Raw genomic sequence first — 16,252 nt, forward strand, 5'->3', positions numbered from 1 at the left:
GGGCCAGGAGAAGTGCTGTGCTGTGTTAACCTATCCTATACTGTTTTGTCCTGCTATGCTGCTTTTGCTTGTGCTGCCACTTGCACAACAAAAATAGCTTGCACAACATTGCGGACTCTCCCACTTTTTGCACTAAATGGTTCTTGCCAAGTGACCTCAGGGCTTCTTCCTCCAACTTGCACCCCAGGTCTGGATTCAGGCATGGTCCCAACACATAAAAGATGTAAGAGGCACAGAAGGAAACAAATTGGAGAACACTATCGTTTGTTTTTGCAGTATTTTAATACAGCATTAAACTGCTATAATGCTAAAAGCAAGCCATATACTATTCAGCAAATAAGGCACATGTCGGAATGCCATTTTATGGACAATCCACAACAGAGGTTTGACAGTCTTTTAAACAACCCAGCTAACCAGTTATCACCTTCATGGCTGAAATAAGCCTGGCACCCCTGAGGCCTATGTCCATAGAAATGTTATCATTATTATTATTTTTAAGCTGTACAAATTAATTACCAGTTACAGAAGAGAAAAATTATACTACTGAAACTGAAAAGAAGTCTGTGGGTACAGCTATGATGTTTTTTCTTTAAGTTTATAAGTAATTGAACTAATCTAAACTGGTAGACGTTAATATGATAAAAGGGTTAGTTTTATACAATGTAGTGATTGCTGCTCTAAATAACCTTTGTAAAGGAAAAACAAGCCCAGTACAGGATTGAACCTATCTCCTATTTTAGCATGGTTTAAGAATCACACAAACAATCTTAATATAATGGAGCTATGTGAAACCATAAAGCGTAAGATGCATATAATACGTGCACATGCATATTGTATCATTTTATGAATTCTAAATAAAAAATAAACACAAAATGCTTGTGTCGATCTAACTCTTTCTTGATTATGGCCACTGATTGATAGTACTGTATTGTTTTACTGCTAGCATGGCATCGCAAATCCCACAGCGTCGTTGCAAACTGCTGTGAGCCTTCCTTAGCAAAACAATGTCTCCCCCCTCCCACCCACCCACCCTGAAGAGATAGTGTAAAAAGAATAATAATCAGATAATATAACCGTGTTACAGAATTTCTGAAAGCCAAATCTGGACTCTTTGGATCATTTCACACATTACATTGCAACAAAACGAGGGAGCTGCAGCAAACCCTGCTGTCGAATCTAAATGATGTTACATGTTTGTCACATTTACCCCTTGCATGTTAAGGTATGCAGTAGGTTATTTTAAAAAACTAGATGTACACCTGAAAAACATAATGTGTGAATAAGTCCTTTGAGCATTTGCACTTCAAATCTAACTCTTTGCACCGGAGTCCCTGCTATGCTACTATAAAACTGTGCCGACATAGAAGTCATTATAGCTCCATCCTAATCATAAGTTTTGGGAGTGGGCTATAAACAAGTGTGTCTTTCACAAGGTCATAAAGTGATAGTGTAACATCTGATTCTTACCAAATCAGTTATAGCTTCTCTAAAAAGGCAATACTTTTCAAAATACACATATAAATAAACCGAATAAGCATATTAATATAAGTTCTAAACACCTGAATAATATACTGGTTACTTAATACTGATATTTTCATCCAAAGGAAAACAACAACAAAAACAACAACAATATGGCTTAAAGAATTGCAAGGGTTTTTTTTTCTTCATGTCAGAATTATGTACCAACTTTCATATAATATTCTATGTAGACAATATTTCCTTCTTAATGTAGTTCTGTTGCATACTTTATACAGACAAAAGCATTGTAAAAAAAAGAAAAAAGCAAAAGCAAAAAAGCAAATTCCTTTCATAAATATTTTCTTGAGGATACACCCTTAATTTTGTATAATACTTAAGAAAACTCTTAGCTCTGTTAGTATTCTAGTAAAAAAATCCAAGGCCCTTTTTAAAAGCTTCAGAGTTGTAAAAACACTTTTTAAAAAACCCAAACAGAACAAACAATAGTTTTTTTTTAAAAAAGGCCCTCAAATATATACAAAAAAAGGTTACTGCAAAGAGTTTCCAGATAACAATTCAGTATTACAAAGAAATATTTGTAACCATTCAAAAATTTAAACACCTAAAAAGTTTTTCCCCCAAAATACACACACAGTATTAAAAAGAAGAAAGGAACTCTATGTCAAGTATAACTCAAGATAAATACACATCTGCAAGTAAAACTGTAAAATATTTCATAACAGGGGTAAACAGTAATATCAATTGACTACATCTATTAACTGCACACGATTGTCCCTTTGATATTCATCCTAAGAAAACACAAACCTTCATTTGTATAGCTACAATTTCAGTCGTCTTACTGAGTGCTACAGCCATTCAACAATACTTCCAGAGGCAGTGGTTTTTGTAGACATAAAACAGATAGGCACTGAGATCATACATATATATATATATATATATACACATACACACACTGCCTTAAAGAATGACAGCGTGGATCATTCCGTTAAGTCTGAATTAAAACCCGATATCTGCTTGCTTAAATTTTAACAAGGTTTACATGAGGATGACTTAGCACTTGCATGATCAGAAGCCTGAATAATGTCTAGAACAACGTAGTGGGCACCATGTAGCCAAAGGTAAGCACTTCTAAGTCCCACTGATTACAACAGGTTTTGGGAGTTGCCTCATACAAAACCAAATAGTTGGCCCACCAAAATAAGAGCTCTCTATTCTGCCAGGCAGTAGTTCACAAATGTGGTGGGTGAAGTCATTTCCCACCCCTGCTATCAGAGAACCCTTTTTAAAAGGTGCCAGATATTTATCCTAGAATCTTAGGCATGCAACCCATATGGTCTGCGCTCTGGCCTATCCCCTGATGTGCTTAACTTTGCCATTGAAATGGATGGGACCTAAAAAGTGCTTCGCTTTGGTTGGATCATGCTGCTGCTTTAGTTACAACTAGTTTGGGGGGGGGGGAATCTAACTCCATAATCCTAAACTCACATTTCATTTTCACTGGAATTTCCAGGTTCAATCAATTAGGCTCAAAAAGATTTTACACAAACAGGGGTTACATGGAACAGCAGGTGGTTCTGTGACACATAAAGCATGGCACTTTTCATGCATAGATCTCTATATTTTATTTTGTTGTTGGCACATTTGTTGGAAAGCCAGTGCCCCCCACATACCAAAGGTAAATGTAACATTGGCACTGGTAGGAGAGTTGCTAGAGACCTGCGAGTTGCCAATTCACATGGGTGAATATGCACAACATCTTTTCAGATGGGCCTTCCAAAATCAGCACTTAGTACCCCCTGAAAAGCCACTACTGAATATTAGAGGGGGGGGGTGGCAGCTCCAAAGTGGTTTTTAAGACTGCTCTATGTGCTGCTGAAAGAAGTCAAATTTAGAAGCGTCTTCATATACCAGTCAAAATAATCCTGCACATGTACCTATAGGAATGGCTTATCTTCATATGTAAAAAAGAAGTGTGCAAACTGCCCATTATTTTTTAGCACATGCTGAAAAACAACTTCTAGATTTTCCAGGTGTGTTGTTTACAAAGCGTATTTTTGGCATTTTCTGCAAGTGGATGTGATGTAACAGCACTAGAAATGTATTTCTTAAAAAGAGACAGATTGTTTTCTGAGAAAAGTTGGGCATTGCAACCCCAGTTACAAGCTGTCTTAGTTCATATTTCACTTTTCCTTATTAGATATGGAGATATTACTGCTAACATTTTATAAGTGGTCAAAGAGAAATACTGTATATGATATAACATATGGCTCTTTTGTAACCATATTGTTAACTCTCTTGCAAGAGTGAAACAGAATTAACACTAAAAGTTCAAGTTTTTAAATGCCACCACTCACCTCCACATGCCCAAGATAAGGAGCACTGTACTGTTCTTTACACAGCCACTTAATCTGGCAATGAAATGGAAGGAAAGTTAGAACTTTTTATACAGGGGCAGTCTTCCTTGCTTTCTGCTTCTTTCTGCTTTTGATCGGCCCCTTGATCATGTAAACAAAGCAGAGAAAGAAGTTCAGGGGTTTCTGTCTCAGGATAACTGCTCATGTAAACAATATCTGATGCAGAAATGGCCTGATCCCTTGCTTTTGTATAATCACAATATCTTCAAGTGGTCACTGAGTCACTCATAAGTCACTCAGGGAACTATATTTGAAAACAAAAGCCACACTGGCTCTACAGTTGTATTTGACAGAATTCATAATACCCACAGAAGGTAGGCATGGTGATTCATGTTACACCCATTTTGTTGAGCCCTAGGGAGAATATATGACTAGTCAAATTTAATAAAATCAGTCATTATTGCAGGATCTAGCCCAGAGATACTGAGGCACAGTCACACGCAGTGCTGCTAGATGGTGCTATAAAGTATTTAAATTAAGTTAATTAATTTCCACGGATTCTGAATGATAACTGCCTGCCATCCATATGAGACTTATTTGCTTAATGGACATTAGGAAAATAAAAGGAATTTATGTTTTCGGAAACATCATGACAGGTTCACATCGAAATTTGTTACTGGAATAGGGCTTCTACTAATGGATTTAGAAAGAGTGCACCTGTTTCTTTAAGAGCTCTGCCACATTCAGCTTCAGATTGGCTTGCTGCTGTACTTAAGTGCTGGTGTCCTCTGCTCCTAACCACTGCGGCATGGAACCAGGATACACAGCAATTATTTTCAGAGTGTTGGTGGCGGTATGAGAAGCATCACTTCTCATCGTGTATCCAGTTTGGTTAAAGAGGTTTGGCAGGTTTCATAGTGCTTCAGAAACCTGCAACATCTCTTTGGCCAAGGTAACAGTGAAAAAGACACCTCCACCATAGCACTTTCAATGCTCTTCAAAACCACTGTCTGCCTTTAGGCCCACATCCCACAGGTGGGACCACAGCTCAGTGGTAGGGGATATGCAGAAGTCTGGAGGAAAGTGTTTACTGCCTGAGATCCTTGAGAGTTGCTGCCAGCCTGACTCAGCATAAGACAAATTCCTGTGTTTACAACGGGAATGGAAGGAGCCAGAGCTTCTGGACCACTGCAACGATGGTTGACGATCTGCCCAAACTCTCTTTGTGCTGCAGCCCACTATTACCCTACTGGGTTCCAGATGTGAAACATCTTTTAAGTATTGTTTTCTTATATATGATGATAATCAGTGAAGCACTTCACTGCTACTGCTGATAGAAATACTCACCGCAAGTGTTTATGGATAACATGGCATCATCCCTAGCTGATCTAACATGAGATGATTTGACACAGAAATGATCCTGCTTTGCCAGGAACCAAAACTTCCCCGCTGAAGATCATCTCAAGTGAATACTACCCAGAGCCACAGTCCACCTGTGATTCTCTGTAGAAACAGGTTGTGCAGGCAAATGGTCCAGTCACTGCTTTATCCCTGCTCTTAAATTTAATACATAATACAGAAAGGAGTTAGAGCAGCTCCAATAATATATCTGCTTCACAAATAACAAGTGAGAAAATTCTCTCACTTGGTGCAATTATTACATTTCCCCTAAACTAATATGGTAATGTTTTGGAAGATAGGAAGAAGGGACAGCTTTGCAGTGGAATTTCCTTTATGCATTCCTATGATATCCCTATGGCTACTTAGATATATTATTTGATATTTAATAGGAAATTGGTGTAGTTGTTTCCTTAAAGTGTCACTGAATACACAATAAGTAGGCCCAAGTATATATATATATTCAGTTAAGGTATGGAGAATACGTCTCCCATGATTCACAGTAAATTTACCTTTGCCCACCCTGGTCCTAAATATTTGTACTGGCATATATTCTGCAGTGATGTTGAAGTAGCAACCCTGTAACAGCATGCAGTATGGTTTGGGTAATCTAAACAGTTTGGGTGCTCAGTCTTGTGACTGAGCTTTTTTTGGTCTTATGTGTAACAAAAAGTAGGCCACATAGAAGCTTATAAGCAGTGATGAAAGCAAGTGAATGAGGTGTTCCTTGTCCCAAACTCCCATCATGCTTTTTTGCTTTTCTAAGCTCAAGGCTGATTAAGGCGTTATGGCCCCCACCAAAAATCTTTGGCGTAGTGGCACATGAGGATTCTCCATAACCATTTTGCAAAATCATAGGGTCTGCTGTTGTGAACATGGCAGGCACCTTTTTGTGATGAGCTTGATTACAAACATGCTTTGTGCAGAGTACCACCATGCCACAACAATTTTCAGTGGACCCTATCTACTTGAGGGGTGTAACGTATGAAATTTCCTTCATTTATAATGTAGGTGAAATTGTTGATGCCATATTGCTTGGCAAGTCCCAAGTGTCTATCCATTCCTGCCCTCTGCCATCACTGTCTTTAAGTCATGTGTGGCTCAAGCACAGTTCAAACAGAGCTCATAAATGAATACATCAACAATATTTTTTGTTTAGGAACCTCTGAAGGGTTACAGGGAAGCTCCCACTATCTATTGTTTAGGGAGCTGATGTGTGTCTTTAGATGTGGAGAGTACGTACATCTTGAACATAGTGTGTGAGCAGATCAGTTAGTGACACCTCATTTCACTACAGGAAAAATCTAACTGTAGGGTCTTTGCTCTAAAAGGAGCAAAGGGCCAAACTGCACTACAGAGTATGTGAATGAGAATTATAATGGGGCAGGGAGGGCTTGGGATAGCCTGCTATGGTGAGACAAAGAAAGTTGAATTTATCATGTTGGCTATATAAGGTGGTTGGTTATGTGGCATTCACAACAGTAGGAATTTCAGCCACCACTTGCATAGCAAGTACATAAAGAAAGGAAGGAGAAGCTTTAGAAATTGTGACAAGGGAACGGTATTGGTCAACAACGCCCTGAAACCACAAATGCATCCTAAGCGCATTTGCTCAAAAGTAGCCTTATAGATTTCAGCGGAACTTCTTCTGAGGAAGCATGCTTAAGACTACTGGCTAAGAAAGATGAATTCCTGATCGACCCTTCCTGTTCTACCATTATACTTCCATGCAAAACACTCCCTCAAACAATTATTCACTTGTTCTTTTTAACCCTCAAGATTCTATTAATCAAAAGCCTACCAAAAGTCTCATTTCAGTGGCCCTGGACTCTTGGAAAGCAAGCAATCATATGCAACTCTCAGACCAACCCTAAAGTCAAGGAAAATGAACATTCCCCCCTCCCACGCACACGCACATGCACACCTTTTTCTAGCTTAGCCCTCATTGTATTAGAAAAATATATCGTTTGTGGCATTGGCTAGAACCCACATTTAACATTTCCACCCATTTTGTCTAATGCCTGCAAAAGCCATGACGTTATTATATACCTCTCTTGACAAACAATACTGTTTCACCTGGGCAGGATATTGGAACTGTGTAAACAATCAACAGAAACCACGTCGGTGATTTCATCATGAACATGATGGGCACAGCCCAGCAAAAACTGCTACTGCACAACCACCCCCCCACCTGTTTTAATCTGGCTTGTGTGAGGCTGTTATGCAAGACTCACAGGAAAGGATGGCAGCTGTACAGCAGCAGCAGTGCTTGACGATTTGTGCCCTACATCAGTAACATCTGTTTCATATATATATATATAAACACACCATAGTCCTATAAATACAACTTGCACGTATACACATACACAGGAAAAGGGTTACATTCTATTAAAGGTAAGGCGTATTATTAGTTTGTTGATAGGCAATATTGCTGATGTTTGGGGTTCTTGTCTGATGTTCTTTTTTCCTCTCCTCCTCTTTCATTTTGACTGTTTGCTGCCAGAGGATCTAAAAACGTGGTGGCAGAGGTGATCCCTGTGTTGATTTATTGCACACGGCGGCAGTAGTACCCCAACACTTTACATTTCTCACAGAGATGCTGAGGGTGTTCTTTACTTTGATCAGAAACATCCAGGCCGTCGGGCTTTTCCAAGGGTCTCTGCATAAGGAAGGTAAGCACAGGCATACATTCATGTAAATGTGAACTGAAATGCAGCTCTGTTCCAAAGACACATGAAACCATAGCAATATGCAGCCATTTTAAACATTGTAGGTTAGGAGATGAACAGAGAACTTTTACAGACGGCTGCCCACTGATTAAAGAACATTCGATGTTGATCATTGCCACAAATTCTTAAAACATATAGCATCACCGGGTACCACATACAAATTAAAAAGGCAAAGGGTGAATGTTTAACAGTAATCTGTCTCCCATGTGGTTTACCATTTAAAATATGGTTTACCATTTAAAATATTTGCATATTGCCAGACTCTCAGGATAAGTGGGCTGTTGAAATATGTACCAAAATTGTCGAGAGCCACCAAAGTTAGATCTGGGAATCCTCAGATGATGATATTATTATTATTATTATTATTATTATTATTATTATTATTATTACCCCATCTTGGTGTCCTCCAGATGTTTTGGACTACAACTCCCATTAGTCCCTGCCAGCGTGGCCCAGTGGTCAGGGACAATGAGAATCCACAGAATCACAGAATTGTAGAGTTGGAAGGGACCATGAGGCTCATTTAGTCCCACCCCCTGCAATGCAGGTAATCTTTGGGCAAGGTGGGTCTTGAACCCACAACCCCGAGATTAAGAATCTCATGCTCCACCAACTGAGCTATCCCAGAAGAGTTCAAATCACCTGGAGGGCACCTTGTTGAGGAAGTCAGTTGCACAAGAGTGCAGAGCACTCTCCTTTTCCTTGCTGACATTAACCCTGGATGTCCCCCACCTGCAGTGAACACTGGGAAGCTATCTATATTCCTTTACATGTAAAGGCATGATTCAAATCTTGCCTCAGCACAGAACACAGCACTAAGAAAAGGGGGAAAGGTATGTAGGAAAGGTTGTAGAAACCAATTTAAATGCTCTTTATGGCATCAGAATTGCACATCTATCTCTCACTGCAAGGAATTATTGTCAGAGCAATGTATAGGTTTTTGGTGTACCACATATATTCTATGCAATCATCTGTTTCCTGCCTCCCGTCACCCTGAGCAATATGCTCGCCATCCTTCCCCCCCCCCCCCGCCAAATATATGACCATGATTTTGGCTGCAGTACTTTAAACGTTTTTATTCTAGTGGAGCAAGAGTGTTTCAGATTGCAGCCTTCCTGTTCTTTCCTCACCAACCCTCCCCGAAGCAGCTTTAAAATCTTAACTACAAATAAGACATTTTTTAAGAGAGACATAATCCAGAAATGAAATCAGTTGTTTATTCCCCAGCAGTTCACTTCAAATGTCTATCATAAAAACAAAAGTGCTGTCTGAAATTACACACCGTGTAAGTGAGATGGAAACCAATCACTAGCTAAGAGTCGGAAAGAACAACCCTAAGGAAATGAGCAAAGGTCTACTACATTTTAAGATTTAAGCAAAAAATAAATACCCAGCTTGCTCTTGTACCTGAATAGGTGCACTGCCATATTTCTTGAAATAAGTTAAAATTATGAATGAACTGGATAAAATCTGAGGGTTTATATCTTTTCTTCCCGGCATTCACAAAGAGAGCCCCCCTGCACCCCACAAGGGCCTCCTTTATTCTGTGCTATGAAAGGTCTGCTTAGGAACTGAAGGTTTGTGCAATTTCCTTCTTCCCACTGGCTCTGCTGCAATGGTAGCTCCACTGCTTTGGCCAAAGTGGCCTATGAGATTCCCAGCCAGGGGGCAGAGGGGACCCTGCCCTGTCCATAATAGAGGGGGCCAAAGGGCTCTAGCTCAGGACAGCCGCACTGTGCGAAAGTGCCTGGGGGAGAAGCTGCCGTGACCTGACCCAAGAGAGACAAATGCAGCAGTTATCATGTTTATTGATATAAACTAGCTTAAAGCAAATTAACACAAATACGCAGGAATAATTTTTTCCTGGAAGTAGAGCAAAGGATGTTGGGGGTGCCAAGAGTTTCTTGGACCGCAGTCAGAAACAATATCTTTCCCTGGTTTGCTTTTCCCAGGCATTGGTTGATTTCAGTTTTATTGGCCTGCAACCCATTTAGATCTCAGAAAATGTTATTGTTACCAGCACATTATGACATACTTGCAGAGGACAGACGTTGCAAACACAGGAAATCAGGTTGTTATGGGCCAGTTGGAGGCCACAAAGCAGTGCTTGGGCTGCATACATCTGGTGAAGTGTGGCTGAGGTTCAGGCTCCAGAAACAGCACAAAAGCAACAGGCATTAAACCAGTATGCAAACCAAAGCATAGCAAGCAAGCGCAGCATTTTTTGAGTGTAATGATGGCCATGGTCTAGAGCAGTAGTGGGGTGGCCCAGGTTTTCTAGTGGAAGGAAACACTATCCACATCAGTTCATTTGCCAACCACGTCCTAGCAGCTTGGATGTAGGGATGTAGGCCATGGTGGAAGAGACTTTGGTGCAATGCAGTGGGTTCCAGGGCATGGTCAGTTCATGTAGGGCACCAGCCAGGACTTGGCTGTTGCCTGATGTGTATCAAAGGCCAAAGCTGACAGTGCAGATCCATGTGTTTAAATGTGGATCTGTCCCATCACATAAAAAATAAGGCATGGGAGCCCAACTTCAGGAGCAAAAGGGGTGAGGGACACTAAACATTTTCCTTGCCTGCCACCTCCCTGCCCCATCTCTCTGGATCTCTTCTCCCCATTCGCTTTTCTTCCGCCTTGGCTCCCTTCTGGTATCAGAACTGGAACTGGAATAAAAGTGAAGTTGAGGAGCAGACCAAAAGTGGGCAGAGGGATTAGCACTCTTCAGAGGGAGTGCAGGACCAGTGTCAGGGGTTGGACTAACCATAGCCCAGCAGAGGGCCCCCTGCAGACGAGAGATGCTCAACCAGTCTTCCATTGAGAAGTCCCCAGCAGAAGGAGAACACAAGGGGAGTGGTCATTGCAGGATTCTTTGCAACGATCACCTGTTTCTCTTGTGGGAAGTGTTCCTGCAGGTTGCAGGGCAGAGAATGAAATAACATATTATTCTTTATTACAGTGCTATTTTTCTAGAAAAAGAGGTACCAGGACTCACCACGAAACCTCCCTTGTTCACTTATAATGGCAATGGTGCCCACATGAGAGGTACTGGAACTGAGTTCTGGCTGAAAAAAATCTGCTTTATGTTGCTATATTCCCATAATAACTATTACATATCCTGTAATAATTGTCACAGCAAGAATGTGTATGTGTACACCAAGACTAAGGATAATTGTCACAGCAAGAATGTGTATGTGTACACCAAGGCTAAGGATACCACTCAAATTTAGTTCTCATTTCTTCAAAATTATTGTTCATCCCCAACCAAAGTTTCTCATGGTTTTTTGTGATGAATTAGCAACTTTTATATGTGTTTATGTGTCCGAGGCTTAAATCCCTCCAGTCCCTTTCATCTTGTTTGTATGAATAAATGTACACTGTTAATATGGAATACAAAGTGAAAGAGAGCTGTTCTTTGCACAAATGTGCATTCTGACCAATGCACACTTGCATTACACACCAATTTAAGCTAGGGAAAGCACTTTAAGTCACGTGTGAAATGCCCCAAGTAATGGAAGGATTTGGCTCAACCCTTCATTTCATACACAGATGATTTCTCTGATAGTTTTCTGGATGCCAAACAGGTAATGCTGCAGGTAGTTTATATGTATTTTTCCTTCTAGAACACAGGACAAGAATCTTTTAAAGGAGAGAAATATTTTTGGTGACCTGTCTGGAATTCTGTGAGCAATTTATATGTTTCCAAAAACCCTTCGCTCCCAATAAAACAGTATCCAGCAAAGCAAACCAACTACCAAGTGGCTGAATCTGAACCCAGTTCTGCAGCTGTCGTTACAGAAACAGTAGAGAAGGCCAAAATAACAATTTTTTAAAAAGGAACTTGACAGGAGGCCAATCAGGAAGAAGCCACGGCATTGATGCTTCTCCTAGAAAGTGGCAGGAGGAAGGGGGGAAATGACCATTCAGAGGCTGGCATCTGGGTGGCAACGCTGCCAAGAACAACCAAGGAAATGGATATACATGCCAGCTCAATCACGAACCCACTGTGACGTCAAACCAAAAGGGCAGCAAATAGCTAATTGAAACAAAAAGCAGCAGCCTCCTGGAAAGGAGATCTTCTTTCTTTTAGAGCACCACCACAGTGCTATTGGTGGTGGGGTGGTGGGGTGGGGAAATACAGCCCTAATTAACCACACTGAGAAAGGACTATGTGTTAAAGGGCGACATGGAAACTTCCCTGGAGCTGTGTGAATGGTGAGCTGCGCTGATTTGAGGAATGAAGGCTGCAATCCTCAGCACACTAGCCTGGGAGTAAAGTTGCCTGAGCTGAGTATAATGTGCACGACGTAAATGTATTGGAACATATTGTGTGAGAGAGGGCTACGGTTAATTAGCATTTGTGTTTGCATGTAGTCAAGAGTTCCAGATGAATAGATCAGGTGCCAAACCGCAACTGATTTGACATGCCACAATTAATTGCATGCTGGTTTGAATCATGCCTTGAAAAATATTGATACAGTCTTAGAAATAACAAATGTCAGTAGGAAACAATACTATAATGAATTTAAATACATTTTACTAACTTATTTGGGTTCAGATACATCCAGGTTTTTGTCATCTGATGACATCAAGGCGAAACAATTGATGGATGTGGATTCCAGAGGGAAGGGTGCCACTTTCCTGCCTCCAATTTCAGTCCCATGAGCTGCGTTTGCACATGGGTTGTTCCAACCAAACCATGGTTTAATTGGAAGGAACAGTGCTACATAGAAGTTCCCGTAATGCCATGTCTCTGAACCTAAGCCCATGTTTATGTTTTCCCCAAAACAAACCACAAGTGAAGATTCAATTCTGGAATTTTGTGGGAGTTCCCATATGTCATCTTTTCCCAGGGCACACCATCTTTTTCATTAAAAAATTGTCCAGTAGCACCTTAGAGACCAACTAAGTTTGTTCTGCTTTTGTGTATATGCACACTTCTTCAGATGCACTGAAACAGAAGTCACCAGACCCTTATAGAGGGTGGGGGTGGGGGTTTTCTAAGAAGGGTAGTAGGAGATGGGTGATTGACTCAAAGGGTATGGTAAACCTGTTGGCAACTGTTAAGGACTGCAATTAGTCCTACAAGAAAAAGCAAGGGATAGTATGCAGATTACCAAAAATAGCTTTAGCTATTTATATTTGGATATACAGTGGTGCCTCGCAAGACGAAATTAATCCGTTCCGTGAGGCTCTTCGTATAGCGGTTTTTTCGTCTTGCAAAGCAAGCCCATTGACAGCTTAGCGGATTAGCGCTATTAGCGGTTTAGCGGCTTTTAGCAGATCAGCTGATAAGCGGCTTATCAGCGGATCAGCTGATAAGCGGTTTAGCGGCTTAAGAAAAGGGGGGGAAGGGGGGGAAACCCGCAGGAACTCGCAAGACATTTCTTCTTGCGAAGCAAGCCCATAGGGAAATTTGTTTTGTGAAGCGCCTCCAAAACGGAAAACCCTTTCGTCTAGCGGGTTTTCCGTCTTGCGAGGCGTTCGTCTTGTGGGGAACCACTGTATTGGATTAATGGATTAATGTGTGCAAAAGTGACCACTTTGCCCATCTCTACCAAGATATATATGCAGACTGCTTTGCATATGCAGACTACTAAGATTTTGCCTTCCTGCCTCTGTCATCAGACTCTCTCTCTCTCTCTCTCTCTCTCTCTCTCTCTCTGTGTGTGTGTGTGTGTGTGTGAGAGAGAGAGAGAGAGAGAGAGAGAGAGAGAGAGAGAGAGAGAACTTCTGTGCTGTTGTTTCAGCTGTAGATGGGATGCACTTCTCTTCATATGGAGCAAGGAACAATGGAGAAAAGCCGTTTTCATATTTAACCCAGGTTCTCAGAATTTGATCTTAAATTATCAAGATGTCAAGCACAAATAAGATGGGTAGGTTTCACAATTTCTGGGAAGATCATTTGAGAGGGGTCAGAGATTGCAGTTAGAGAATGAGGAGAGCTATGTCCCCCATTTCTAAACTCTGCATGTGATTATCCGGCAGGATCAGCTATAGTTTTGGCTACCTTATGGTTCTACAGACTATTTTTACGTTATTATTTTTTTAAAAAGCTTACTATCCCTCCTATTTTTAGAAGAAATTTAGTTGTTGCAACAAAATATAAAACAATCTACAATTCAACCAAATCATGTATAAAAACACAATACCGCAATACGAATTCCAAAGCAACCACCCAAGTTAAGCATCAATATCAAAAGGAGGAAATATTAAGTAGAAGGGCTTTTTAATCAGCTAGGTATTTTACCAGTCATCCAAATATATATATATTGTGGGGGCCTCGGGCAAGGCTTCTTGCAAGATGAGCACTGCTACAGAGGAGGCCGTAGCACTGGTAATTTCTTAGCATGCCTGGACCAGTACATCAAATGACTATTGTAGCATGTGGGGAGTCTCATATGGAAGAAGATGGTCCTCAAGGTGCCCAGGTGCCAAGCCTTAAAGATTACCACCAGCACCTTGAATTGATGCTGAAAACAAACCTGCAGCCTGTTCAAATCCTGGTATGATAGACTAAAAATGCCTAACACCCATCAACATCCTTGCTGTGACATTTAACACCAGTTGCAGTTCCTGATTGCTTTTCAAAGGCATACCCACCTAGAGTGTTTTGCAGTAACCTAATCCATAGGTCACTGTGGCATCAATGACCATGGCAATATTCTACTCCATCAGGAATGGAAAAGTCAGGTGCTATCTGAATATTTAATAATAGCACTGGATTCAAGGAGTACCCTCCCCCAAACCGTGGACCTGATCTTTCAAGGGGTGTGTGACCCCCTCCAGAACAAGTTACGAACCCAGACTAAAAGTCGGACACTGTACCTACCAACAACATGACTGTTCTGTGTGGATTATATTTCAGCATTTTCTACTTCATCCAGTCTTTCACAGCTACCAAACAGCAGTTCAGCCATTCAACTGCCTCCCTAGGATCGTATAAAACTAAGAGGTAGGGTTGAGTGACACACCAGCATACTGATGACTCCATGACCCACACCCCAACCAGCATTTTCATGTGCAGTGTATATTAAACAGCATGGGAAACAGAAGGGAACCTTCCAGGACCCCAGAGCCCGCAAACAAAGGGAAAGAACAGCAGTCCCTTGGCACCATCTTCTGGGTCCAAATTCTCATGAATCAATGGAGTTGGTTCAATACTATGCCCCTAATCCCCACCCTTTCAAGATGGTCCAGAAGGGTACCACAACTGATGGACTTGACCACCACTAAGAAATCCAGGAGAATCAGCAGAGATGCTCCCTCCCAGTCCATTTTCCATTGGAGGTTATCCACCTGGATGACTAAGGCAATTTCAGTGACAATACAGACAACATTGAGCAGATGCCATGGTGGTGGAAAATGAAGATTCCTTTGCCACCATCATTGTCACAAAACAGGCTCAATAACTAGTTCTAAGCTGTTTTGGTTGGGCTCGCTATGAATCTTCCTGTATTTTCACTCCAGTGGTCTGCTCATTTGTTTCATTGCTCCTCAGTAAACCAAAGAGTTTTATAAGCCCCAGGGGAGAGCTAAGCTCCACCAGGGGCTTAGAAGCAATAGAATTGATAACTGGGCCACTTCTATATTTCACAGATTGACCAGGACAGTGGCAGAACTGCAATCTATTTCAGTGTGAATTCTCCCACCCACACAGGGAGCTATCAGGATTCTACCTGGATCCATCAGTCTCCAAGGATGGACAATTTCAATAGCTCCTTCCTGCAGAGTTGGGCAGTTGTCCAGAGACTAAACCTAACCAGGCAGTGATCTGTCAATGACAAGGGAAGCGCACTGACTTCCTCCGCCATCAGACCATATTGTCCCAGCCCAGGACAAAGCAGCAAGTCAAGCACATGCCCTACAATTTGTGTGTGGGACCAGGTACCATTTGAGGCAGGCCCACAGTTATCATGGTAGCCATGAAATCCTGAGCTACTCGAGTCAGGTATGAAACTCACCCAAGTTTGTAAACCCTGGAGAATCCAGCATCACTATGAAGATTATCATGGCCAGCTTTGGTAAACAGACTGTTAGATGGTGCACCAAGAGAACTGCTATCATATCCTGTGTTTTCAACACCATATGCAGACACACAGACCTAGTGGGTTGCCTGGCAAGAATGATGGCATCATGGCAGACAGCAGCAATCCCTCCTCCCTGTCTACTGGGACTATGCTGCTGCATAGTGTAGTAATGCTGACTGCTTGACTTGTGGTGATATAATTGCTAACAGTTATGAACCATTAAAAATCCAATTTCAAAATGTGTGGTGTTTAAGGTTGAATA

General features: G+C 41.3%; 1 protein-coding gene across 2 annotated transcripts in view; it reads right to left on the minus strand.

Annotated features, from left to right (window-relative positions):
- Nucleotides 1-267: 267 nt before the first annotated feature.
- Nucleotides 268-16,252, minus strand: part of ZCCHC24 (zinc finger CCHC-type containing 24) — a 116,635-nt gene continuing 100,650 nt past the window's right edge. The window contains exons 4-5 of one of the 2 annotated variants that reach the window (XR_013839154.1): nucleotides 3,664-7,890; nucleotides 268-3,496 (exon numbers count right to left, since the gene is read on the minus strand). Coding sequence is in view for 1 of the 2 variants with exons in the window: in XM_079977043.1 (XP_079833169.1) it covers nucleotides 7,777-7,890 (114 nt within the window). In the remaining variant the exon portion in view is untranslated. Of the gene's footprint in view, nucleotides 7,891-16,252 lie in introns of both variants that reach the window. The other variant, XM_079977043.1, reaches the window with a different exon arrangement.

This window comes from Podarcis cretensis (assembly GCF_951804945.1).
Source record: "Podarcis cretensis genome assembly, chromosome: 5".
NCBI lineage: Eukaryota > Metazoa > Chordata > Lepidosauria > Squamata > Lacertidae > Podarcis > Podarcis cretensis.